The following is a 27,200-nucleotide window of genomic DNA, read 5'->3' on the forward strand; positions in this document are numbered from 1 at the left end:
GGGGCTGATTTGGCACCCGAGGCCAGATCTGTGGAAACTGTGGGCGTGGCCACTGAGCGGAGTGCATTAGTATGTCCCAGTCTTTCTGTTGAAACCACTGAGACTATATTGAATTCTAGAGCAGCTTCTACGAGACGCTTATATGCTTTCAAGTGGAGACTGATTACAGCCTGGTGTGGCAATCGTAATGTGGATCCAGTTTACTGCCCAGTGGCTTCAGTGCTGGAGTTCCTCCAGGATTGTTTTTCGGATGACATAACACCAGCCACTTTTAGGTTTACGTGGCAGCCATTCAGCTTACCACGAATACATAGGCGGTGCCTCTATGAGGCGTCATCCACTAGTTTCTCGTTTCGTACAGCGTGCGCGACGGCTGAGGCCTTTCCGCCCTGTGCGAGTTCCTTCATGGGGTTTATCCATTGTGTTGCTAGGTTTATCAGGGCATCCGTTTGAGCCCTTGGAGACCGTATCGGATAAATTCTTGACACTGAAGACACTTCTTCTCATGGCTTTATCCTCCCTCAAGAGAGTTGGGGATTTACAGGCTCTTTCTGTTTCATCCTCATGCATGGAATTTGCACCGGGCTCTGTGAAGGTGCTGCTGCGGCCCAGGCCTAACTATGTTCCTAAGGTCGCATCTAACCTCTTTCGCTTTCAGCAAGTGTTCCTGGAAGCTTTTTCACCTGCTGAGGCTGGATCAGAAGATCTAAGTCTTTGCCCTGTGAGAGCTTTAAAGACTTATGTGGATCGTACAGCCCCTTGGCGTGAATCTGACCAGCTGTTTGTCTGTCTTGGAAATAAAGTAAGGGCCATGCGGTTCCAAAACAGCGCATGTCCCATTGGCTGGTGGAGGCAATTTCTTTGGCCTATGAGGCGCGCGGACTCGCTTCGCCCTTAGGAATTAAGGCTCATTCCACTTGAGCTGTGGCTTCTTCTCAAGCTTTTCTCAGTGGATCTTCTATGGATGATATCTGTGCTGCGGCAGGATGGTCCTCACCGAGCACTTTTATCAAGTCCTACAGTCTGGATGTGAGGATGGCTCCTGGCTCCCGGGTTCTCTCCGCTTGAGCAGATGCTTCCTCGGATCTCAGTTATCAGGTACGTCAGGCGTTTTGGTATATCGTTCCCATACGTGGTGACGTCACCGCAGCATCGAAGTGACCTATGATAGGGAACATCTCGGTTACGTATGTAACCTTGGTTCCCTGAATAGGGAACGAGATGCTGCGGTTCTGGCCGTTCCGTACCTTGATAACTCTTCATCTTCAGTCATGAAATCTGAGCGAAATGGCGCGCTGCACCCAGGTATATCATGCGCGCGCATGCGCAGGGTGGTGCTATGCGCCATTTGGCCAATAGGATTGGCGGGATGGTATAGGGCTTCAGACATTCGTCACACCGGAGGTGTTCCCATACGTGGTGACGTCACCGCAGCATCTCGTTCCCTATTCAGGGAACCAAGGTTACATACGTAACCGAGATGTTTTAGCACGTTAAACTCTTAAAATAAAATAACTTATTTTATCTTATGAAAACAAAGATTTAGATCTTAAATTTATTGATAGCGAAATTAAATATGGTTAAGAAAAACTTCTCACTGCCCCAAGGTCCAGATTTTTCGTTTCGTTTTCATTTCAAGATCATAACCTTTCCTCCAATATTCTAGTCTATATGTAATTTTAGAAATATTGAAAGGTTTCGAAGGTTTCGATATTCACTACAACGGCATTTTTTCAAATGTAATGATAGATATGCTACACAACAATGTTTAAACAGCCTCTTTGCACGGTTTCAGGCTTGCGACTTCACTCAGACCTGGCTTTTTCCACCTGTCTCTATTAAATGTGAAAGTGAAATATACAAGGTTTTAACAGCCATGGAAATATCACGTTTGAAAATCTAATAAAATGCCATGAAAATTGTCATGCAAATGTCGAAAGAGAATTTATATTTCATAATGTCTAATTCTCAGTTACCGTAAAGACAGTACCATAGACATCTATAATGTATTAAATTACGCTTTTAATTTAAATCTCCTTTTCCGTCCATTTGCGTATTTTGTTTTTAATATTACTGATTGTAGTTTAATGATGAATGCTATCTGACACGTTAGTTACTGTGGTATTTCTATTTGTATTACACTGTGAAATGTAACTGACTGAATCATTACTATATTTTAAGTTCAATTAAAAAAAAAAAAATTATATATATATATATATATATATATATATATATATAGGCTATTTTTGTTTAAAGCTCTTATTTACACGTGTTGCTGTCGCTTCTCAGAGATGATAAATGTCTTTTATATTTATAATGTCTACTCTAGGAGCATGCAAATAACAGAGAACAAACGAAAAGCGTTCTCCTAAACTAAACCCACGCGATGTCGCCAGAGAGATTCACACACGGGTTTCCTTTAGATGATGTCACTTCTTACACTCGCTGACGAGGTTTGCGTTCACGTCTGTTTATGCAACCGCGAGTGTAGTCTGGAGTAGAGCTACAAGAAATCCGTTAAGTCTGGTCTACTGTATCAACCGTGGATTCAGTTCATATAAACCAGAAAACTTGCAGTTTGAATGAACGTAGTTTGTGTTTGTGTCAGTGAGTTTGTGTTTATACTGAGGTCAGATGGGGAAGGTGAGGAAACTCCAAAAGAAGAACAAATTGAAAACTTGGAGATCAAATTTCCCTTAAGTCCTAGGAAAAAATAAAGGTACAGAATTATCCTCCTCTTATTTACTAAGGTGAAATATTTGTTCCTACTGCACTTAGAACAGAGCAGAATTTTTGCACATTGAATCTCAAATAGAGAGCAAATATGTTCAGCACAGATGAATAACTCATGTAATCAGATAAACCCTAAATTAGTTTAGTTCTTTTATTAATATCACACATCTTTGACTCTTTGTGGGTCTCAAAGAAGGCGGAGCTTCGCTCCAGATTGGCTGAGATTCTGCTGCAGCATTCTGGCCCCCAGCAAACTCAAGGGATTGTGGGAAAGGAGGAGGATAAAATGAAAAGACAAGTGTAAGAATGAGTGACTAGGTGGGGAAGGAGAGAGCGAGATGATCGGGGCATGTGAGATTAAACTCTAGTCCTCTGCTCTCTGGGGTCTGGGCAGTGTTGATTCATCATATTTCTTTAAAAACTCTGTTCTTGAACTTCCACATCCGGGCTTTCTGTCAGGCACATTGTTATTTAATAATGTACTTGTTACAACTAAGGTATATAAAGACAAGCAGCATTTGGTTAATAAAGGGGTCATATGACGCTATTTTAAAGATCATTATTTTGTGTAACAGAATATGTTGACGTGCTTTAATGTTCAAAAAACACATTATTTTTCAAATACTGTACATTATTTTATGTCCTATATGCCCCGCCTCTTTCAAACACATACAAAGTCCCTCCTTCTGACATGCACAGTCTGCTGTGATTGGCCAACTGAACCAGTGCATTGTGATTGGCCGAACACATTAAGCACCCGTCGGAAATGTAACGCCTTTCCATAATCATGAGTTTCATATTTCAAAATAAATGTAAAGATAGTTAATAATGTCCTTAGTTTTACCATCAGTTCAAGCCCGAGAAAGGAACAGAGTGGCATTGTCGAACACACTGATGAAGCTTGTTTGTGTTTGCAGTTCACGAGTCATGGACGATTAAGACAGCTGACTCCACTGTGTGACCCTGTCTCTCTCTCTCTCACTCACACACACACACACACACACACGTGCGCGCGACACACACAAAACTCCGGATTTGAACATTCAATAGCAAATACTTAAATACCTATGGACAGGCGTGAGAGTAATTGACTGACCATGATATTTTTGTGCTTCTTGATGTTTAGTTTTCATGATAGCGAGAAGGTCACAGAGCAACATGTTGCCCGTCCTCCTGCGCTGAAGATTGCGCGAGAGGAGAGACGATAGAATGAAAGAAGTGATGGAAGCCAGACAGATGGCAGAGGAGAAACGCATTTCCCCGTCAGCTCCAGTGTAGAAGAACAAGAAGGTCAAATTAGTGCACTAATCACACACACTATTACAGTTACTCGCACAGATGTTGATTACAAGCCTGCTTGTCTTTCACAGGAAGTTCTGCCTTATGGCTGTCTCATGCGATGATATAACAGATGGTTAGTTTATCAGCATTTACGGGAGAGGAAACAAAATGACCTCAGTTTATATGAAACTGTTTGTTTGTCTTCATACATCGCAGATGCTGAGTTCAAATCTCGCAAACAAACTTGGGAAAAGGCCAAGTTTCCTCTCAGGTCTCAGGAGGGTCATAGTGACATCACCACTTGTGTGGTTGCTGTCGACAATCTTGTCATTTCTGGCAGGTACCTGAACCGATGATGGAGAAAAAAACAAACAAAAACAGTTTATGACTGTGAAATTGCTGACGTATCCATTAATGCCTCTCTCTATTCTCTGCTTTTCACCTACTGTTTCTGCCGATTTAAGTCGAGATACAACAGTTAAAGTGTGGCATGTTCCCACGGCAACGGAGCAGTGCAATTTAGGAGGTCACAGCGGTGGAGTCACCTGTCTCAGTGCACCACCTCCAGAGTACTGCAGGAGATTGGGTACACACACACACACACACACACACAGACTCACACTCTCTCAAGCCCGGGAAAGTAAAGAATAATTGATCCTGTTGACGGGGCCAGCCGGCTGATACAGATGTAGCCGTGATTGTTCACTCATCTTTTTTGCTCTCTCTCTTTTCTCCCACCTCTTTTGTTCCAGCTACTTATGCCTTCCTTCCCATCTGTCCCTTTTGCTCTCCATTATTCCATGTCTTGCTGTTTTGACAGTTTTGTTCTTCATATCTCTTGTCCTTCGTTCTCCCTTTTCTTGTGTCCTACAGTCACAATTTTTTCTCATTCTCAGTCCTACTCTTTCTCATTCTCTTAATCTGTTTTTCCACAGCACGTGCATTCGACTTGGCTGACAGGGAAAGATTTGTTCTAAGTGGTTCCACAGACTGTTGTGTGAGAATTTGGGCTTTGAGCTCGGATGAGTCTCTCTCTCTCTCTCTCTCTCTCTCTCTCTCTCTCTCTCTCACACACACACACACACACTCACTCACACACACACACACACACACACACGTGTGGCCTTAGCAGTCATTTTCAAACAAGGGTTGTGCAGCTTTAGAATTATGAATGTACTTTCAATTATTAGGAAGAAACTGTTGAATACTAATTTGAATATAAGGAGGAAGGCAAATACAAAACAGTTTGACTTAATTAACATTGAAATTAATTCTGATCTGATGTAATAGATCATAGCAAAACCGTTTTTTTACATTGATAATACTAATTCTTTCTTGAGCACCAAATAAGCATATTTAAAAATAATAAAAACTCTAAAATATATAAAAAATGGAAAACAGTTATTTTAATTAGCAATCATATTTCACAATATTAATGTTTTTACGGTATTTTTGATCAAATAAATGCAGCCTTGGTGAGCAAAATATACTTCTTTCAAAAACATTTTTAAAAAATCATACCCACCCTAAACTTTTACAAATATTTGCCCCTTTTTATGGTCTAGAACTGCCATTTCACAGACTAGTACAGAATTTGTTTAACAGGACTATGAAATTGTAATATAATCATGTTCGTTATTACTGTGTTGTTATAACTGAGTCTATTACATATTTGTTATATACAAATTCTGAAGTGAACATTTTACTTTCATGAAACTAGGTGTGGTGTTTGATGTACAATGATGAATCTGTTCTACATATAAGAAAATAAAAAGGCATATTTAGTCCAAATTAATGATGTAATTATTTATGTGTTGTGGCTAAACTAAACTAATTTAATTATTCATTTATGTGACTGTGCTGAATGCCCTTATATGGCATTATTATTCTCTCATTCCGAATCAACATCCTGTGATGTGAGAGCGAGGAGATTGAAATTCACACTCACGAATCAAAAGGATGCCAATTTGGAATATTGCCAAATCCTGCTTAAAATGTAATGTAGCATTAGAAATGTGTCGTCAAATTACAAATGTCCGTTTTAAACTATTATTAAAACTGCAATAGGAAAGGATGGAGAGTGTACAGTAGATGTGCTGTTGTTCTGAACAGCCATTATCTGAATCTCAGGAATCAGTCATTATATAACAGGTCGAGAGGGTCCTACTCGCTCTTTTTTTGGACACCACATCTTTTTTCCCGTCCTCTGCGGATGAGGGTGAATTAAACTCAAGTGTGTTTGGGGTTTGCAACATATGTTGATCATGTTATTCCTGCAGGTCAGTGCGTCAAATCCATCTACACATTAAATGCAGTCTCAAGCCTGTGCTTCATTCCTGAAGGAGAAGGCTTCATTGTTACTGGTTCAGGTAGTTATCTGTGTGTGTGTGTGAGAGAGAGTGAGGTTGAGTTGACCATGTCTTGCATCAGTCTTGATATATCAGGTGTGTCTGAGGCACAGTGTTCTTGATGTTACACTAGACGCTGGGAAGCTGCAGGTTTGGAGCTGGCGCTCGCAGGAGAACTGTCAGTCAGTGAACGCACACCTGGACGCAGTCACCACACTACAGGTGGGCGAGTGCCATGGCAACAGAACTGCGCTGGCATCTAGAACTTTCTGAGGCTGCCCTTTAGAGAGCAGCACGTTTCACGAAAAAAAAGAGAAAGGTTGTGCCTCCGCTCAAAGCTGAATCCCTTGAGAACAGTTTTTCTCCTCTGCGATCTTTAAACACAGTCTAAAGTTCACAGAGATCTACAAGCAATTAAATGCCAACATTTAAACATTTTTCTCCTGCTGTTTCTGTCTTCTTAGTGATTAATGGATACTATGAAATCAAACTGTGCAGAGCGATATAATATAAAAATAATCAATAGATACTGAATAGAAGTAAATAAATCATAGCAACTGAGATAAAGAAATAGGCTGAGATAAGAAACCGAATACTGTAGCATCAAACAGCGGTGACTCTCTTTCCATATTTAATACTGTTAGTTGGCACGAGTTGTCATGGAAACACAGTGGCATTTACCCTTCGTTCTCTCCAAAGTCCCAGGGTCCTCTGCTGTTCAGCGGCTCTGCAGAGGGATGTGTGTGTGTGTGGGAGGTGTCCGATGAAGGGCCGGAGCCCCTCCACAGGTTGCACATCTGGGGGCCAGAAGTCACAGGGTGTAGTGGGGGTGACGAGAGGCTGATTCTGAGCCCCCGCGGTGACCGCGTGTTCCTCTCGTGTAGAAAGGCCAGCATACGAATCCTAAATTGGACAACGGGTAATATATTGAATTTATTCTAATCTAAGATTAATATTAATATAAATTAGAATTATATTTATTATTTTAATTAGTCAATAGAATTTATGATATATATATATATATATATATATATATATATATATATATATATATATATATGTGTGTGTGTGTGTGTGTGTGTGTGTGTGTGTGTGTGTGTGTGTGTGGGTGTGTGTGTAGTTTTTGAGATTCGTTCATTTTTTGATTTATTTGATTTATTTGATTAAAAAAACAGCAATATTGTGAAATTTATTTAAAACTACTATTTACTATTTTAATATATTTTAAAATGCAATTTATTCCTCTGAATAAATGAACAAAGCTGAATTTTTAGTCTTCAGTGTCACACAATCCTTCATAAATCATTCTAATAGGCTTTTTATTTTTCAAGATTCTTTGATTAATTCATTAATTAATTCAAAATAACAGCATTTATCTGAAATATATTTTTTTGCAACAATGTCGAACACTTTACTGTCACTTTTGATCAATTTAATGCGTCCTTACGGAATAAAAGTTTTGTAATACATATTACAAAAGTAATACATATATGTATAAATTAATTTATGTATATAAATATGTTTACTTAAATTTACAATCAAATAAATCACTGTTAATCTCATATATCAATATTTGATAAAAGTAGCCCTCAAATTAGGAAAAATAGAAAAAGATATTTCAAAGACTACAGTACATAAAAGTGTGCAGATGAATGGGCCGCGTTACTTTTTTTAACTTAATCACACCAAATAAACATGTTAAATCAACCTAATCCTATGATCTGCCATCAACACCAATATTTAGTCAACATCTTATTTTATAAAGCACTTCTCATGGATATGCAGGATTCTGTAGCAATAAATATTTTACAACCCCCACTGGACCGTCATTTGTTCTTTGACTCAAGGCTATTTAACAGATTTATTAATGGAATACATCTTGACTGAATCTGTTCGCTCAGAGCTGCTAATATAATCTGTGTTAAAGTCCCAGTGGCTCAGAGAGGGGGTTGTTCACCCCAGGCCAGAGGAAAACGTAAAAAACATCTGCCACTTTCTCATTTTAATCCCGTTTTCTCACAGGATATTTGTGCTAAAGGCCATTATCTCAAGGGAAAAAAACAACCTGTAAACAATTACATCAGATAAATCAGAGTTACTGGTTGGAGCACACAACATGATGTGACACTCTAATCAAGAGTGCTGAGATTCATAATGACCCCAGTTCATCAAACAAATCGTAGCTGGAGCGCTCAAAGAATTAATGAGCTTCTTACAGACAAAAAAACATTGGTTTAAATGGCATAAACCCACCACAAAGTCAGCAGCTACTGACAGAGTAAGAATGGAGTCTATAAATAGACGGATTATGTGAGTTTAATTACTTTTTGTTTATGGTTTATTTGTGTTTCAGTGGATGAATGTTATTATGATGCCGCTAATGATCATGCTTGCTCTCTCCAATCATGTGCAGGCATGATGACCAGACCAACCAATCACAGCAGCACTGCTGGTGTCACAGATTGTGTCAATCAAATACCCGGCCTTTTGATTGGCTCTTGTTTTGACATCACTAATGGAGAGAGCACTATGTACTGTTAGTGAATTTAACCTTAATTTTATTTTATCACCTCTTGATGTGCAAAACTGCGAGCTGTATAATCACTCCCCCTTTCTTTTTGTCTTTCTCTCACTCTCTTTAAGTGTTCTCTCTTCCCCAGTGCAAATACCTGGTTTCGCTCACCTCTTCACATCTTCCCAGGATTCTTTGTTTTGCTGCATGGCTAACAGCAAACGGGGACTATGGTTGGTCACAGGGGTCGTGACCTCATTGTTTGGGAGCAGCTTCCTGGAAGTTTAAAAAAGAGGTAGGTTTTCTCAGATACAGCAGTCCTTTCGTTTATCCCAAACCTACTTCTTCTAATAAATGTACCCTTCTGCCCATTACTTATACCATCAACACCTACTTCATATAATGTATTACTGTATATATATATCAATTTGTAGACATTTGCTGACAAGTAGTTACTAATAAAAGACACTCTGCTCAATGTTTCATTTAATCAGTATATCAATATGTACATCAGTAATGAGATGCTGGCTGGAATATAGTAACTTTGGGATGCTTATCAATGAGAAGTCTGTAGGAATGCTTCGGGCACAGTTCAACTGACGATGCGAACCGTAGCTCACATTGAGTGTTGGATGCCAAACTGATGATCACTTTGTGGATAAAATGTAGTCTAGAGTCTCAGCTGGTGGGTTTTAGGGAAAATAGTGCTCAATGCAAATAATCAAATGCAACTAGCCATATAATTTTGCATATTTAGATTTGCCAGAAAAAAAGAGAAAGAGAGAAAGGCTTCCCACATTATTTGTTGTTGATGTCAAAGACTTTGCATCCTGTATTTTGGAGCTTAATCTGTCACTTGGAAGCTGTCCAAATTAGGCAGATGTCAACATGGCAATATTACTATCAATGTTTATTTTCAAGGACATTTTTTGTTTACATTGCTGTTGGTTTCTGGTCCTAGCTGGTCTCCCAGCCTTGTCAGGCTGATCCGTTTACTGGTTTTACAGTAATTCTGGGAATTTTCCAGCTGGGCAATCTGGAAGACCAGTCAGTTGCTCAATTTAGTTATAACACCATTTTAGCCAGGCTGGGAGACCAGATTAATAATCAAAGACCAGACTGGTTTAATTGGGTTTTACAGCAGAGCAATAAACATTTTCGATACTGTGTTGGGTCACCACTCAATGTCCAATGGGAAATCCAAAACCAAATACTTGCATTCAATATTTTGGCACTTAATATGTCACTTGGAACCTATACAGATTAGGCAGATGCAAACATTTGATGTCAATGTTGATGTTTCATTTCAAGGACATCTGTGTTTACAATTGTACACACTTCTGGCAAAAATGTCTTAATCCAGACTAACCTGGTTTGCCGGTCTTTGCTGGTCTCCCAGCCTAGTTAGGCTTGTCTGTTAGCTGGTTTCTGGAGTGGTTTTGGCCACTTTTAATCTGGTCGCCAAGCAAAATCAGCTAATCACCATGGTGTAGAGATGGGAGATCAGATTTAACCAACTAAAACCAGATTATGCTGGTTTAAGCAGGTTTTGTCAGCAGAACAGTAAAACAATTTTGGTTCTGTTTTGGGTCACCAGGAGTAACTTCTGAACAACTAAAGGTATAGTCAGCACCGTCCTTAGGGTGGCGGAACTGTTGCAGACCAAGGGGGAAACATTCCCCCATCCCCAAACCGAATTTTGCTGGGTTGACCTAACAGAAAGCTCTCTGGTTTAAAAGTGACTTCTGTGTGAGCAGATTCATGTTTCGCTACACTATAGACCTTTTCATTGAAATGTAGCTAATGTGTCATCTTAAGCCAGATATGAAGATTTTTAAGTTGATCTGCCTTTGCCTAACTCTTAATGATGTACTTGCTACTTCAAAAGCAGTTTGTATAAAGAAGTCATTCCAAACCCCTTGACAGCGCGTGGTTGTCAGCAGAGCAGCTTTGCTTTTTGCTTCAGGCTGAGTTAAACATCCTCTGTCCTCGTAAACAGTGTGACCCAACTGCCCTACACTGACGGTCTTCTGTTGTTTTTCCTCTAGAGGCGATGTCACAGTGAGACGAGACAGCCGACTGGAAGATTGTCTTCTTGAATCCGACACAGACTCCGATGATGAATAAAGTGAGGGTAAGAGAGAAAGAGCCAAAGATGGATGCATTAACCTATTTGTAAAACAAATATGATTTTTTTTTTCTCAATATTTTAACATTTTAAATATTTTATATATTTTAATAAATGGAAGTTTTTATTCCAGTCAAAAAAAGCTGCATTAATTCAATAATTTTTTTACACACTTTATGGACTTATTTTTGCATTTTTTTTTAATAAATGAGTTTAAAAAGCAATGCTATAAAACATTTAATTCACTTTGATGGCCTTAACGAAAATATCTTTTTTCCCTCCAGTGGACGATGATGAAGTCTCCATACCCCAGGATGCATCTGAAACAGAGGAACCCACAAGTTCTTCATGGCTGCGTTGTGTTCTTCAGTGAGCGAGAGGAGGGGTAAATGAAAAATTAGAGCGAGGGAAAGGAGGCTGAAGGAGGGTTAAAGGAAGAGAAAGTGAAGGCAATGTCAAGGGGCGACGATGGAGTGCAAGAAATCACATGAGGGGACTGAAGTGGAACAGATTGACTGACTTGCAGAAGGGAAGAAACAGAAGGAGGAGAGAAACAACAGACTGTTTTTATGTAAACGTTGATCCAATAAAACCTGCCATGTTATGTCTGTGTACGTGTGAGATTATTTATCATCGCTGGCACTTTTGTCTATAAATATCTATAGCGTTGTTCATCATAGGGCTCCTGTCCAACGCTACATTAATGTATATCGATTTTCCTGCCGCTGCCTCTTTTCATTTGTCGCCCTTGAATACTTTTTATTTACTTAAACTGGTCTTCAGAATATTAATAAGCTGCTTCTTTTATTCCATCTGGCTATTTTTGCTGTCAAAATTCATTTATTTTCTTCTTGCTGCCTATTTAATTTGAACCAGTTAAGATGCATAATTAGTATTTCAATCTTTCCTCCAATCCTCTTTTCCTCCCTCCCTCCCCTGGCTCTCTCTCTCTCTGTTTCTATCTCTCTACCTCCCTCTTCTGCACTCTATTTCTCACTTGCACAATTTCTACATGTCTCTGTCGCTACGGCAACCAATGCTTTCCCCCACTTCCAGGCGCTCTACGTCTCTCCCAGTCTCTTCTTCGGTGGCATGAGGTAGGCATGCGAGCAGATATCTGTCTTGAGAGTTTGAATCTGCATGTTTCCAAGTGTGTGTAGGTGTATTTGTGAGTGTTGCATGGAAGTTAGAGGGTGGTGTAAATCTGGATACAGATGTTGAGTTTTGTTTGACGGCTCGGAAAGAGGCTTAACGCACGCAAGCATCCACAGGTGTGTTTGCATGTGTGTTTTCCTGTGGAGCTTTTGGTTTGGTTTTTGATGAGTGTGATCCATTTTGATCTGGATAAGGGTGTATGCATGTGTGTGTGTGTGTGTTTTATTTGTGTTGTCTCAGAGCCAGCAGGGTATTTCTCCACTAAAGCCATCTGTTTATGGTCTTTTAGTCAGTGTCAAGACTGAACCTCCCCCCTTTCAGCTCTGTTTCTCTTCTCATTCTTCTCTTTATGTCATTCTTATTTATGAGATGATCGGAGCGGCAAGGAGTCAGTGAACAGGCTGAAGCGATGGAGCGATGGTAAGGCAAAGTGAGAGTGCCTAACAGACTGTTTTGGTTGCACTGTGCTCTTAGATCTGACCAGTTGGTTTCCTGCAGCCTGTTGGGTTGCATCAGCTTCTGCTTTAAGTCTCTTTCCATCTGTGCTCGATTCACGCCTCTCAGTTGTGTTTTTTCCAATCTCTAGCTTTTCCTTTTCAATCCCTCCTTCCGTCTTTTCGTTGCTTTGTCTCTGCTTCCCCCAGCTCCATCTCTCCCCACACTGGATTCATTCCCCTTTGGAGCTTCCTGCTGGTCACTGTAATTTTTTGCACTGCCACCGGTGACAGAGATCGCAGGAAGTGGGAGGAGTTGGGCGAAATGCAGATGCCAGTCACGGCGCAGGCCAGCACCACTCAGCTCTGGGCGGTGGACTGGGGTCCCACGCAGCCCCTGGAGGATGAAACCCATCACTTCCTGTCCAGTCTGGAGACGGAAAGTTTGAGGGAGACTACGCCCGAGGACTGGTCACATCGTCGGAGCATGCCTGCCAATCAAACTCAACACCCAACTACAGGAGACAGGGACAAAATAGAGACAGAAGAGCAGGACACCAAGGAAGGTTGGTGTCCGTGAAATTAGTTCTTTATCTGAGAGCTGCATCGCTGACAGGACTCTGAGCTCATGCTGGTTCCTCATAGTAGAAAATCTGCGCTTGAGGAGAGCTTAGATTTCTCTCCCAATGAGCAGAAGGCAGGCAACAATCCAATCATTTTAATTTTACCTGATTATGACACTCTGCCCACCCTTTTCGCCCCCAACTTTTTCTCTTGCTCTTCTCTCCTGTAATGGTTCCTTGTTGCTTTCGCTCAATGTCTTCACACTTTTCCGACATCTTTGTGTTTCCTTTAATTGCTTTTTTTACGGTTGTGCATTTAGTGAATGAGTTTAAATGACAGTTCAGTTCTTGCATTTGAATTGAGGCAGCAAACAGATCATGCATTTGGCAGGCACTTTTATCAAAAGCAACATGCATTGCATTCAATATATTTATTATATTGAATATCATATACTCTACTGTTTGAGGAATGTATTTTTAATTGTATTATTTCTTAAGGATATAACCAAATATAGAAGATTGTGTGAGACCATATGTAAACACTGTATAATTTACAAGTATTTGAATTGCAATTCAGCAAATCCTCTTCCTATCATTACAATGTAAAGTATCACATCTGTTTAAAGTGTCCCCTTGCTGTGTCTAATTTATAAGTAATCTAATTTACTTTTTTCAGTGGACCCACAGTTTTACGTGACGGTGACAATTTCATCTCTGCTGATTCTCTCTGCGGTCATCATCTCTGTTAAACTCTGGTGAGATTTTTATCCACTTCTCTGTCTGTATGGTTCTGTCGTACATAGCCTGAGACAGCTTGCTCCCGTGTGTCTATGTGAGTCATTGTACAGTCAGTGTGCCATAATGGGTTCACACCACAGATTTCCACAAACTTTCAATCGAGGGTTCTGCTGTTCAGTAAGAGTTCCCCACAGAACTGTTAAAAAAGCCAGCTATGGATATTCTAACTCTGCAGACACTAACAGTGTGGACACCTTACAGTGTTTTATTGTGTTGGTTTAATTGGAAATGTAGCCTAGAGCACTGAGGGCCATCAGGCATAGGAATGCATTTATACTTACTCTGACTGCAGCATTTGATCGCATAGATGACCATTAAAATGATATAGAGAGCTAAGGAACGGCCCATATCATCCTCAGAGTAACTATAAACATGGGGTGACAGGTTATGAGTGTGATTTATTACTACCAGCCTTAGTTTGTGCTAGAATGTTCCCTTCGCTGAATTCACATCCATCGTAATGTGCCATCAGCCCACACACTCTCATGGCAATTCATAACTATTTTACTTTTCTGAAAAATAGGTGGCTAATGTCTATGAATTTGTACAGTCTCATTTGTATGTTTTTATACTATCAGCTTAGGCCCAAATTATACTTGGCTTTTACATGTACACTATATGCTTTGTGCACTGTGACATAAAGTTTGTCATCAAAATTAGTACATACATTCTATGTCATCAACATAAGCTAGTATATACAACACATACTATACATGTGAAGCCAGATTTTTCTAACCTCTCTCAGCTTGCACATGTGCCTTCAATGTTTTTGTTTCACAGTCAAGAAAGAAACCCCAGAGATAGAACAACAACAAAAGAGCCATGTCGACAAGTGCTTGTGTTTGAGGGTTAAGAGATACCGAAAATCTAATTTAAGACATTTTATTGCTAATAACTTCTGGAGAGAAATAACGCAGACACTGGACTCTAGAAACTTTCTAGTGCGCATGAGTCGACCGCATGTGTTGGCAAACACTATCCAGCTAAGCAGTTAGGTTTTAGGCCCAGGTCAGGTGTATTTCGTTTTCCACAATTCCCAGCTGAGCACGCAAGACTTTTAAAGTGTAACGTTACTCTATTAACTGTTAGTGTGGATAGACATTCAAATCGTTATTTTCAAGCGCCAAAATTACTCACACATGGCATTAGGCTATGTGCGCAGACATCAGCAAAAACTGTTGACTAAAATTACATAGTGCAGACCGTATGAATGTGGACAAGTTTTTGGCTCCAGTTCAGGCCTGGGCCTTCAGTCTCACGTTCTAAAAATGAAATGTTTCTTTACGAATCACAAATTCATACGAAATCGCCAACTCGTAGAATAACTGTTTTCTCATAAGATTCGGATTGCTTCAGCCAATCACATGCTTTTTATGCTGCGGTAAAGCAATAGTGCAGGCAACGTCGGACAGTGTTTGCTAGATCGATAGAGAGGCTTAAAACCGTGACATCGTGAATTCCCGACAGGTTTATGTAAATGTGAGGCCGTCTCTTATCTGAGCGAGCCGAGGGCGGTTTTATTGCAAACACAAGCTACATCTACGCAATTAATCTCTGTATTTCACACACTTGCCTTGACAGACACCCTCGCGCTCACTTAACCACCTCCAGTCCATCATCCCATCAGAGCAGAGGTGGAGTGAACTCGCTCCTGAGTCACTGAAGATAAGTGTGTGTCGATGTGGGGTATTAATATTACATGGGACCTCACACGGTGACACTTTGTCTTTCCCATGGTTGCTGGATGACATATATGATTTTAACTGATAATTTCAGTGTCTCTCTCTCACTTTCGCACGCTTTATTTCCCCCGCGGGTTTATTTTTCTTGCTGAAGGCGGTCTATGAAATTAAGCCAGTGAGTGAACTTCCCGTCAGTGCCTCTGAAGTGTTTGCCTTCTTTCCCGTTATACTCTTTAATCTCTCTTTTCATGCCTCTTTCTCACCTTCTTCAGTGTCTATTCATTCACTGACTGACGTCCTAATCTCTCTCTCTCTCTTTCATTCAGTTACGACCGCAGTCTCTCCCAGCGCCCTCCGCCTCTCTCCCTTGCCATCCCTCGGCACATGGCTCAGGAGGACAGCAGGCAGACACTGCACAGCACTCCATCCTTCCCCGGCAGAGAGAGGTAGCGTGCGTGTCTAAGCCTGTGGGACAGGGTGCCAAGACTGGGTTTAGCACTGTGTGTGTGTGTGTGTGAAAGAGGAACAGTCAGAGATAACAAGACTGGTAAACCAGACACTGTCAAAGGGAACAACATAAATAAAAAAACACGTTCCTAACAAATAAATAATCACACCTAGGGGCTATGTTAAATTACGGAATTTTTAAAATCATGTCAGGAAGTCTGTGGACCCTTTTGTAAAAGTCAGAAACTATTCTAAATAGCACAGAAGTTGTATGAAGTATTGAACGTTTTTAATTTAAGGAAAGAAAAATTATTAAAATGTACTATTGCATTATGCATTCATACACTGTTGCATAAATACAATTACAATATCAAGATTAAATTATTATGACATAACATAAAATAAATATTAAGATTAAAAATGACATTCAGTGTAAAGCTGTAAGTGGAAAATGTACAGTAAGTGGCCAAACTATTTGAACTTAATCAAAAATTAATTTCTTATAAAATTAATAGCAATATTAAATTTTTTCCATTAACTCATTTAGTGATGTAAATTGTACCTGTTCATTTTTTATAAAGTATTTGAGTGATCAATGTTCTTTCAGTTGAACCTGTTGATGTGGTTTAGACTTCATCACTTAATGACTAAAATATGATATTTTTTTATCTTTGTTTTGTTTCAAAATTGGGCCGAATCTTTTAAAAATGTGCATGCAGTGAAAATGTGTTCTATTAATGAATGTAATATCTATTTAAACGTAAAAATGCAGATACCCGGTATGTATGGCTGATTCTGTGAAAATGGTGTGTAAATTAGGATGTTAGTGTTGTTAGATCAGTTGTAAAGGCTTGCAATACAAAACAGTCAGTTAGGCTTGGTTGTGGAGGTTTTTCTCAATTGTTGTGAATATTTCAACAGGAGAAACGCAGAGTGAAAGAAAGCGTGCCATCCATGAAATCAGACCCACTTCCTGCTGCTCTGTGCATTTCAGTATTAATATCACTCTCGATAATAGAGTGCGACTCTTATTAATTTGCCTTCTCTTTCTCCATCTCTTTACCCCACGCTGCAGGATACCAGTGGTCAATCTTTGAAGAGCTGACTCTTCTGAGTATGATAATCAAATCCCGCCGGCATGACATAGACTTTGGTGTGCACACATGGGCAAGCCATCCGAATGTACATAACCTGTAGATAGACACGTGTGGATATATGGATGAATAACATCTGTTTGGACACTCTGATGGGACTGTGAGTTTGTGGTCCAGTGGCTCTTCATTTCTGGCTGTAACTCTTTCTTCCAATGCTGTTTATTCTCGACAGTATTATTCTTGTTAGTCAACGCAGCCTTTCAGAAGGGCTCTGGGAATGCCAAGTCCTCTACCATAAAAACAACCATTCGCTTCTGATCCTGGAATAAGCTGTGATGTATGTAGTTATTCATTTAGTAACCGGCGTCACATACTTGTAGTAGCCTATCTCATGCATACAAAGTTACAGCTGCCCACCGCTGCCTTTATCTCACTTTGAGTAGCATTTATTTGAGCTTAATGAATGACTGCAGCTATTCTGAAGAGTTAAATATAATTCACATCACTTGTTTATAGTGTTTCTTATGGCTCCGTGTCCCATGGCAACAGTGGACTGCAATGACGTCAGCTGATATAAACAGGTATCTGGAAACACCTCTGCAGTGTTACCTTATAATTTACACTAATTATCTGACGAACGTTTTTCGTCAAACATCTTTTGAGGTGTTTGTGAAACCTACGTAATTCTATTCAAAGTGTGGTGTTATGCATTTTAGCGTTATACTTCTAAATCATGGCCATGTAGCTCTTCTCGGGGTGTTTTTTTTGGTTAGCAGAGAGCTAGCACTAACCACAGTGGTTGATATCTGTGATGTTTTCATGTTGAGTTTATGGAAAGCACAGTTAAGGACATGTGTGAAGACATACTGAAAATACGCTTGGCGCTGCCATGGCATATCTAGTTTGATAAGCAATGTAAGAAAACACAAGTTTGTTTGATCTATCACAATGCTAACAACCATGGCTAGTGAGGCAGCTTGGGGTTTCTCATTTATGAACTGCAACTCTCAGCAGGGTTTGGGTTCTTAGACGATAGAAACATTTTTAAATACGTGCTGAAGTCAGTGTTTACTTGTGTATTTTGACTAATTTGATAATGATAGGGGATATTCAACAGTAAAGATTCTAAAGGGCAATTGTGAAAAACTGGCTTTCTATTTTAGAATGGAGTCAGATTGAATGCAAGTTTGCAAAATCAGTGCATGGATAGTTAATGGCTAATCAGGGGTTAGCATTATCCAATACATTGTAACAGTTATCAGCAGGCTTGGTTTCGGATGTATTTTTCCCATTCTTTTTTCCAACAGGGATTTAAAATAAAGTCTTTAATAGTTATAAGCCATCAACCAAATCAAGCAACTACAAGGTGAACCACAGCATTGCAAACATTCATTTGAAGCAAAAAAAGTAAAAAAAATCTGACAAAGGTGCAAGACTGTACTTTGAGGGAACAAACTACACTCCCATGATGCATTGCAAATTACATGGTTGAATTCATAATAAAGTAGAAATATAAAAATATTGATTTAAAGACGTTGATATAGAAACAATATATTTGACATTCACAGCAAAATATGCATATCATACAAATATTCAAGTCATTTAGGAGCGTAGGAAGACTGACTATTATGTTTTTCAATTATGTGCAGTGATTCATGGGAATGTGCAGGTGGTAAAATATTTTTTTTGGCACTATTTGCTTATCACGATTCTCTGATTATTGGAAGCGTCTATGTAAAGAGTATAGGTAAAAAATTCAGCTGTTGAACATGATTAAAAGAAAATCTTAATAATGCAGGCTGAGCGCTTCAAAAGATAACAACCTTGTAGCTCACAGAAGGTCTTTCTGAGATAGTTTATATAAATTATCATTAAAAACAGAATAGGAATGGGATTTTTACTTCCACTCTATAGACTGTGTGGTCGGTCTTTGTAAAAGGAAATTTGAGGAAAAGCAAGTTTGTACATTTTATTTACATTTAAGTCAAAGACATTTTTCTTTGAAATGATGAATTGTTCACAATATGACCAAGAACATATATTTCAATCAATTTTACATATTCACTTAAAAGCAGAAGAAATTCTGCTATAAGCTGTATTTTCCAAGGAAATCATTATCAGCCCCTCTCAAATAACCATGTAACTCGTGAAGTGAAGAAAAAAAAAATTACAACAGAGAGGGGAAAAAAGAAACTAATGTGCCATTATAGTTTATGGTCACAGCAGAATTCTCTCTTAATTTTTCACATCGTGCACAAGAAGCTACACCATGTGAGATATGTTCAGAGGTTTCACATCATTTATGTAGCACTGCCTTAAAAATGTGATTCAGTGTTCTATGAAGTCAATAAAAAGCCATCTCTGGTGTTTTAAAACATGTTTCTTTGGTGTGGTGTTTGAGAGGACTGTCTATATGACAGTGAGTCACACAATCACACACTCCAAACAGCCAGGCCAAAGGGACACCGCGAGGACTCATTAGCCATTGCACAGTAACAAAACACCGGGACACGAAGACACTTCACACGCACACATGCTGCATGTAAGCCGCAAAAGTTCACAGCTCCCATCTGCTCAGAGCTGAAAGACCGAGAAACTGAAGCGCAGTCACACTGACTGAAATTAACACCACTATTTATAGAGAGAAACAGAGGAGGGGGTGTGCGTAAAAAGGATCATGGATTTTGAGGTGGATGGATTTCTACAGATGGAAAGAGAGCGAAGGCAGGGGTTAATGTACAAGTAGATCATTGCTCTCTGCTTTTTATTGTTCTCCTCATTTCTGAGTGGCTACCACAAGTTAATCGCTTACCATTACAGACCATTATGCAGGACAGAGAGAGAAACATTGCTTTAGTCAAGCTTAATAGCTGGATAAAGGGCATTTTGCATAACACAGCGGAGGGAAGAGTGTATGTGCTGAGAGGAAACCAGGATGTTATTTCAGGGCCCCGACATTAAAGTGTGGCTAATTAATGTCATGACCTCTCAACAGACATGCCCCCATTGAGACGAAACATTTAGCAGCACTTAACATTAGAGGAAAGGAAACGTGAAAGCCAGAGACTAGACAGGGTGACAGATGGATATCATTTATTCATTGGCTTTACCAATTTACATCCAGGTTTAATAACGAACCAAACAAACGCGCAAAGGAAAAGGAGTAGGAGTCAAATTAAATGACATTTACAGCACACATGTACATAAACACACTCCCAAAATTGTGTTAAAGTTGTGTTTAGACTGTGATGGTGGTTTGTGTTTGAGAAGTGTCAGGTTTTGTTTTTCTGTCTATCCAAGCGAGCAGTCCACAATATATCTGACTGTGAGTGGGTTACTGAAGATTGAGTTCAGCGCTTAAGATCAATTAGACTTTGACCAAATCTTTCCGCTCCCACGAAGCCTAAAAAATACAGAAAGAATTGTTCAGGTGAAATATTGATCTATTGTAATGATACTTTGTAATTTTCCTTGTGGCTATTAATGGTTCATATTTAATGCCGTTGGGTTAGTTCACCCAAAAATGAAAATTAGCAGAGAATTGACTTACCCTCAAGCCATCCAAGATGAAGATGAGTTTTTTTCACTGGAACAGATTTGGAGAAATTTAGCATTACATCACTTGCTCACAAAACAGCTGATAAAGGCATCACAATAATTCACAAGTTATCCATGATTATGATTACGTCTTGCAACGTAAAAATCTGTTTGTAAAAAACAAATCAATCATTAAGACATTTTTTAACTTCAAGTCCTCTATCCATAATATCGCATTCTCCAGTGAAAAAGTCATCTTATCTGAATCAGAAGAGAAATATGCACAGATCAAGCACCTTTTACGAGCGTAAACGGTCCAGAACAGTTCTACCAAATGTCTATGGATTTTGATGTGAGAAGACAACAGGGAATGGACTTTTTCACTGGAGGAAGAGTTATTATGGACTATGAATTGGTATTTTTATTTTATTTGCCAGAAATGACAGTTTAAAGTTAAAACGCCGTATTGGTGGATTTGTTTCTTACAAACATGCAGCTTTTTACTTCATAAAATGTCAACTGATGGACTGGAGTCATACTGATCACTTTATTGTGATGCTTTTATCAGCTTTTTGACTCTGATTCTGATGGCATCCATTCACTGCAGAGGATCCATTGGCAAGCAAGTGATGCAATGCTAAATTTCTCCAAATCCGTTCCAGTGAAAAAACAAACTCATCTACACATCTTTCATGGCCTGGGGTTTCAGCAATTTTCATTTTTGAGTGAGATATTCCTTTTTTTATCTGGTCTTATTTACACTCATTTTGAATGCCTAAAAAAGGTGCAACTTTAAATTTCATTATGCCACAAAAGCAAATGATCCTAATGCGTATCTTAGCCAGGACATGCCTTTAATGTATTCTCCTAATCATATTTGAATAATCTGATAATTATTATTGGAAAATTAGCAGCAGCTTCCCATATGGACAAGGAGTACCCATGAAATGTTAATGACTGAGACACTTTTAAAGCCTTGGACTCAGATTAATCTGTGCTTAATCAGCCTTGAATAAATTAACTGACATTCTTTGGTGACAAAGAAAAAGCAGTGGTGATCAAAAGCCCCGTCTCTTTCCGGAGCACATCCTGACATGAGATTTCCAAACCAGGACAGAGACTATTTTAAACTCATTGGGGTTTAATTAGGACTATAAGCCTATGGGTGTTATCTTATACATCACATTTAACTAAAAGGCAGGAAGCAGTACATAAGCTCACCAAAAGAGCACACACAAATACTCATAAATCATATTCTATGTGCTTAAAAATGCCATTAGTATATATTTACTCCCTGAGATGTATGATTTATGTGTAGTGAAGCTGGTAGTTTTAATAAAAAATAAAAACTGTGCAGGGCTTTATATATATATATATATATATTATATATAGCCCTGTGATATTTTCTAGATATTACAGTAAGTAATAAACACTAACCGAAGGGGATTCTGAGGCAGTAAACCCTAAAATGCAGTTCACTTACCCTTTGACCTTTGAACTCTTTTTTCCTGGTTGCCGTGTTTCCTGTGAGGAGGCGGGGTCTCTTGGCTCAGCTGGCTGGTCTGCATCCTGATTTGATGCTGCTCCAGCAGGGGCGGGGCCAGATGAGGGGGAAGCGGAACTTGCCTTGAGGGTTTTCTGTAGGTTTGATACCTAAATAAAAAGGTGAGAAAAAAAACTTGTCATTGAATCCTGCAGTTGTCAAAGTGAAATAAAACCCGGACAAGCCCTCATCTAGATTTTGGGGGCAGTTGTGGCCTAATGGATAGAGTCTTGTAACTCAAAGGTCGCGGGTTCGAGTCTCAGGTCCGGAAGGGATTGTAGGTGGGGGGAGTGTATATCCAGCACTTCCTCCATCCTCAATAACGCGACTGAGGTAAGACCCTTGAGCAAGGCACCGAACCCCCAACTGCTCCCCGGGCGCTCCAGGTGTGTGTTCACTACTGGGTGTGTGCGTGCACTTGGATGGGTTAAATGCAGAGCACAAATTCAAAGTATGGGACACTTTAAACAGTATGCTGTATACTATCATAACCAATAAATGTTTGTTTTTTTTGCATATTTATTCAATTTTGTGTAAAAGGTCTTAAATGGTCATGACATAAGAAATAAAATTTGCTTTGATCTTTTGACATCTAAAAAGTCTTTGTACCATTTAAACACCCTTAAAATTCTATAGCTTAAAACATCATCCTCATTACAAACAAAGCAGTTATTTAATCAAGCTTCAAACACAGCTTGTTTGGATATTGTGGGATTTGTGACATCATATAGGCAAACATATTTGCATATGACTGCTGCTAGAACAAGACATTAAAGCATAGTTATAACTATTAACTAACTGGCATTCAGTTGCTTAACGGGTGAGTTTTTGTGCAAAAAAAAAATATTAACCTTAAGGAACATTAAAATAATATAAAAATATATCTATGTCATAAGTCTTTTCATTTTTGGCAGTCCAATCAAAAACTAAGCACATACTATCTTTTCTGAACATAGCCTTTAATAACAGAAATGTTTAATTTTACTCATCGAACAGGTAAACACCTAAAACTGCCTTTATATGTGGGTCAAGTGATGCTTATTTTTTGTCCGCAAATCATACGCACAATGACTTACACTTCTTCAATGATTAACATGCTTTAGATTCCTGAATTGACATTCATTTGGATATTCTTGGGGGCTTAAAGTAAAAAAATAAATAAATAAAAAAGGCAGGGTGATGCAACCGTTTTGAAATCATAATGAAGGGAAACATGCTTCAAAAGAATGAATATTATAGTTTTCAATGTAGTTTGGGATAATTTTCATTATTTATATAGAATGTATGTATATGTATAAATGTAGAATTTGTTAAATATAAATGTAGCACTTATATTTAATAATATAATTGTAATGTTATATTTATTAATGTTTATATTTATTAATGTATTAAAAAATAAACAAACAAGAACCATTTAGAAACCTTAAAAATAATAATTACACGTGTACACTCACATATAAAAAAATACACTTACTTTTTATTGACTTTATTTGCTTTTTACTTTTACATATTAGGGTCATTTGAAACTACATGAAACCAAATCTTTATCATTGACATGATCTAATATTGTATGTCATTTAGGATGGATAAAGATTCACACACAAACCTCCGTTTCCACTTGAGCTTTGACCTTGAGCTGGTTTTCTCTGTACTGATTGGCTCTTGACACCTGCTCCTCAATGCCACACAGAACTGCTTCACAGCCTGTACACCTGAGAGACACAAACAGACAGAATATTTCATACCACCAGCAGAGTCCACTGCAACATACAGACACAAACACAAACACAAATACACGCTTACCACTCCTGCAGTGTGTTGGCAATGTTGGGTAATTCGTTGGGGCCCAGGTCTCGACCTATGCTGCAATCTACCTCGACCTGCTGGTTCCTCTGGTCCAGCTTCCCATGGATAATGTCACTGTAAACAGCCTCGATCAGCAGGTCTTCCAGCTCGCGCACATTCTTCAGCTCTAACTGCTGGAGCAGTAATGAATACGGCAGACACTATCCAGAGAAAGAGGTGTTTTTTGCTTTGTTTCTTGAATACTATGCTATGCCCTGGGGTAAGTTGAAACTTCTAATTTGTCCTAGTAATATTACAAAGGCTTGATAAGAGAACGTTGGTTTCATCAATCATGCAGTCAATAACACTAACAGCCCATATTGTGAACAGCTGTGTGCTGAACATAAGGGAACTCATTCAAAACAGTGCTAATAAACCCTCGGTTGAGAACGGATGAATCTCTACCTTTAGATTGGAGGCCAGGCTGATGATTGACAGGTGACGGAGTTTGTTCTTCTGAGCGGGTGTGAGTTCAGGAAGTGAGGCTGCCCTCTCTAAGTGGCAAACATACAGTTAATTAACATACATTATAACCATCCACACAACCAGGAGGAAAACAACTGATTACATTAAAGCCCTGGTAAAATCTGCAAAAGAACAGTAGTTAACGTATTTAGCAAGGCAAAGGGCAGCGTATACGGTCTCATTCAGAGGCAGTGCAGGGAATGAACCTGCCTCCTCGGGGGCCAATATCTGGTCATTTGTTGTCATGGTTACCTTTATAGTCGCAGTAGGTTCCATACGCAAAAAGATTGAGAAGCTGGTAGACTGCAGCATGGGGACCCGTCTCCAGCTAGAGAGAGGGACAGTGAAGTGCAGACAATGACTGATATGACAAAGTGTGGAAGTATCTTGTGTTCAGCAGGTAAACACTTCAGCTGGGCTCTGTAGGAATGACGATGTGGTACATGAGTACTCTGGGATCTCATATGTGGCAGAGAAGTGTGCATGTAAGGCAGTGATGATGACATCTGTTGGCTTTCCAATTGGTTTTATTACACCACTCCTGGCAAATATCAATACAGTAATATATAATATAACAAATGTGTTATGTTAACATAAGTTTGAGTCAGCAAGTGTTTTTAAGAAAGAAATGATTACTTTTATTCAGCAGCCAGGGACACTTTAAAATGAACAAAATGACAGTAAAGATGTATATATTAGAATAATAAATTATATTTCAAATAAATGATGCTCTTTAGAACTTTCTTTTGAAAGAATCATAAAAAAATGATCTTGCTTTCCACAATGAAGCAGGACAACTGCTCAATCACATGATTTCTATAGGATCATGTGACACTGAAAACTAAAGTAAAGTATAATATATATATAAAACCAATGTATATGATGCATACTGCATTAAATGCATACTGACATCAAATATGTGGAATGCTCTGAATGGGAAACAAAGACTTGGAATTGCAACCTGACTATTCAGACTGAATATGAAAGATTTCAAACCATAAAAAACTTATATTTATCAAACTTAAATTAATCAGATGCCCTGTGTGTGTTTGTTTTTGTATTATTTTTATTATTATTTTTTGTATATGCCATTCAAATTAGATTAGTGTAGCATACTCTTTTCAAGTGTATTCAAGAGTATACTACCCTAATCTAATTTACAAAAATTTGGATGGTTTCAGACACCATGGCGAAGCACATCAAGAAAGAAAACTTGAATATGACATGCATGCATTGAAAACTAAAGCAATTACATTTGACACAGAATTTATGTAAAGTCATCAAGTTGAACTGAAATAGCACAAATTTAGCACAAAAACTCACCTCACGGACGTTGGGCAGTTCTAGTATGTCTGAGAAAACGTAGAGGCCTGGGGTTTCCAGCACAGAGCTGATGGCCTGAGCCAAAGCTGGACCTGAGAGAGACAGCAGTTGATCCACCTCCATCTGAACGAAGAGGAAGAGTTTAAACCACCCAGGAGGCCCTGAACAACTTTCAGAAATAGAAAGTACTATGTTCAGACCCATCAAATGCAAAAGTTGTTTTTATTAAATCGGTAACGTTACTTGAAAGCCTCAGTAACTCGTGTACAATAAACATGCTTCATTGGGCTTGTTAAATTGCTGTTGATTCACAGCAATATGCTTTCGACGACAATTTGATACAAGAGTTTAATATGACAGGTGGCTCATGGTAAACAATAACTACATTAACAGGGAGAAGTTATGCATGATGCATAAAGACATGCATTTACATGCACTTGACACAATTAGATTATTTATGAGACTACAAATGATAACGAACACGTAACGTTGTGCATGTAAAATAATAACACTTCGGAAAACAAGCTGTTTTATTAAAGTGAACTGAAGTGTTAACTGTGTTTCTCGACAGTTACTAGATTTTGATACACGAATCCATATTCTAACCGTGCATTACTTTGTTAAATGGAGTCTAAAAGCATTCTATGTTGTTTAATACTAATAAACACAAGTTTAAGAGAATAAACCAGTCAGCTCGTGCTTAGAGTTCAGCAACCCTTGTGAAGTAACGTTAACGTTACATCAACACACCAGCAGCTAGGCCTTGAGGTTAGTAAACTAAGGTCTTACGTAGACACGCGTCGTTGCATACTTTGCCAAGTACGCTCAAATGTTAAATATTAACGTGCGACCACATTTCGCGTAGTGAAATGTGCAGAAAAAGCGGTATATTTACCTTATTTATAAAGACTGAGGTTGTTTGTGTCAGCTGTGACCAATGCTACTTCCGTTAGCAAGCGTGATACGGCAAGAAAACGTGCTCTCTGATTGGCGGACACGTAGAAGGGTGGGCGTGTCCACAGAGCGATTGTAAGCGTGAGCGGATACACATCGCCACCGTGAGGCTGTGAGAATTATATTTTCTTGGGAAGTCTTCTCAATGAATCAAAGCCAGTTATTATGACATCAACTTGTTGAACAAGAAACCTTACTATTGAATTCTCCTTGTACCAATCTTAAATCAACCTAAATGGTTTGTTAGTCTTAGCCAGTATAAGCCGGTTTCCAAGCCTGATCAGCTAAAAAGTGCCTGAAACCTTCATAAACCAGCCGACATAACTTTGATTGCATAAAAAACTTAAAAAAAATGTTT

The 27,200-nt window shown here is 38.9% G+C and overlaps 2 protein-coding genes and 1 pseudogene across 7 annotated transcripts; 2 read left to right on the forward strand and 1 right to left on the reverse strand.

Moving 5' to 3' along the window:
• The first annotated feature begins 1,415 nt into the window (after nt 1-1,415).
• LOC113060011 (vegetative incompatibility protein HET-E-1-like) lies at nt 1,416-11,606 on the forward strand (annotated as a pseudogene).
• A 239-nt stretch (nt 11,607-11,845) lies between these two features.
• LOC113060010 (PILR alpha-associated neural protein-like) lies at nt 11,846-19,317 on the forward strand. Of its 4 annotated transcripts, none has more exons than XM_026228771.1 (6): nt 11,846-12,099; nt 12,527-12,577; nt 12,802-13,157; nt 13,831-13,909; nt 15,961-16,080; nt 17,157-19,317. In XM_026228771.1, the coding sequence occupies exons 2-6, from the start codon at nt 12,567-12,569 to the stop codon at nt 17,176-17,178; spliced, it is 588 nt and encodes a 195-aa protein (XP_026084556.1). In that variant the 5' UTR covers nt 11,846-12,099; nt 12,527-12,566; the 3' UTR covers nt 17,179-19,317. The 4 variants fall into 4 exon arrangements, with proteins under 4 accessions (XP_026084556.1, XP_026084558.1, XP_026084555.1 ...); XM_026228773.1 differs by having other exon boundaries at nt 11,848-12,099; nt 12,886-13,157; XM_026228770.1 differs by lacking the exon at nt 11,846-12,099 and having other exon boundaries at nt 12,107-12,577; nt 17,157-19,316.
• Nucleotides 19,318-20,251: 934 nt separating this feature from the next.
• LOC113060008 (COP9 signalosome complex subunit 7a-like) lies at nt 20,252-27,136 on the reverse strand. Of its 3 annotated transcripts, XM_026228767.1 has the most exons (9): nt 26,784-27,136; nt 25,889-26,011; nt 24,818-24,893; nt 24,506-24,594; nt 24,059-24,261; nt 23,862-23,967; nt 22,196-22,365; nt 20,726-20,761; nt 20,252-20,578 (listed from the first exon to the last, which is right to left on the reverse strand). In XM_026228767.1, the coding sequence occupies exons 2-8, from the start codon at nt 26,009-26,011 to the stop codon at nt 20,728-20,730; spliced, it is 801 nt and encodes a 266-aa protein (XP_026084552.1). In that variant the 5' UTR covers nt 26,784-27,136; the 3' UTR covers nt 20,252-20,578; nt 20,726-20,727. The 3 variants fall into 3 exon arrangements, with proteins under 3 accessions (XP_026084552.1, XP_026084551.1, XP_026084550.1); XM_026228766.1 differs by lacking the exon at nt 20,726-20,761 and having other exon boundaries at nt 25,889-26,057; nt 26,784-27,129; XM_026228765.1 differs by lacking the exon at nt 20,726-20,761 and having other exon boundaries at nt 26,784-27,125.
• Between the last annotated feature and the right edge of the window lie 64 nt (nt 27,137-27,200).

This window comes from Carassius auratus, chromosome 41 (assembly GCF_003368295.1).
Source record: "Carassius auratus strain Wakin chromosome 41, ASM336829v1, whole genome shotgun sequence".
In the NCBI taxonomy this organism is placed as follows: Eukaryota; Metazoa; Chordata; class Actinopteri; order Cypriniformes; family Cyprinidae; genus Carassius; species Carassius auratus.

Bases quoted from the DNA above. Each gene is read 5' to 3' on its own strand.
- LOC113060008 (XM_026228766.1), bottom strand. From the start codon at position 26,011: ATGGAGGTGGATCAACTGCTGTCTCTCTCAGGTCCAGCTTTGGCTCAG. The intron at 24,894-25,888 runs GTGAGTTTTTGT...CCCTCTCTCTAG, and splicing joins AACTGCCCAACGTCCGTGAG to CTGGAGACGGGTCCCCATGC. The intron at 24,262-24,505 runs GTAGAGATTCAT...TTCTCTGGATAG, and splicing joins GCCTGGCCTCCAATCTAAAG to TGTCTGCCGTATTCATTACT.
- LOC113060010 (XM_026228771.1), top strand. The intron at 13,158-13,830 runs GTTGGTGTCCGT...TACTTTTTTCAG, and splicing joins AGAGCAGGACACCAAGGAAG to TGGACCCACAGTTTTACGTG. The intron at 13,910-15,960 runs GTGAGATTTTTA...TCTTTCATTCAG, and splicing joins ATCATCTCTGTTAAACTCTG to TTACGACCGCAGTCTCTCCC.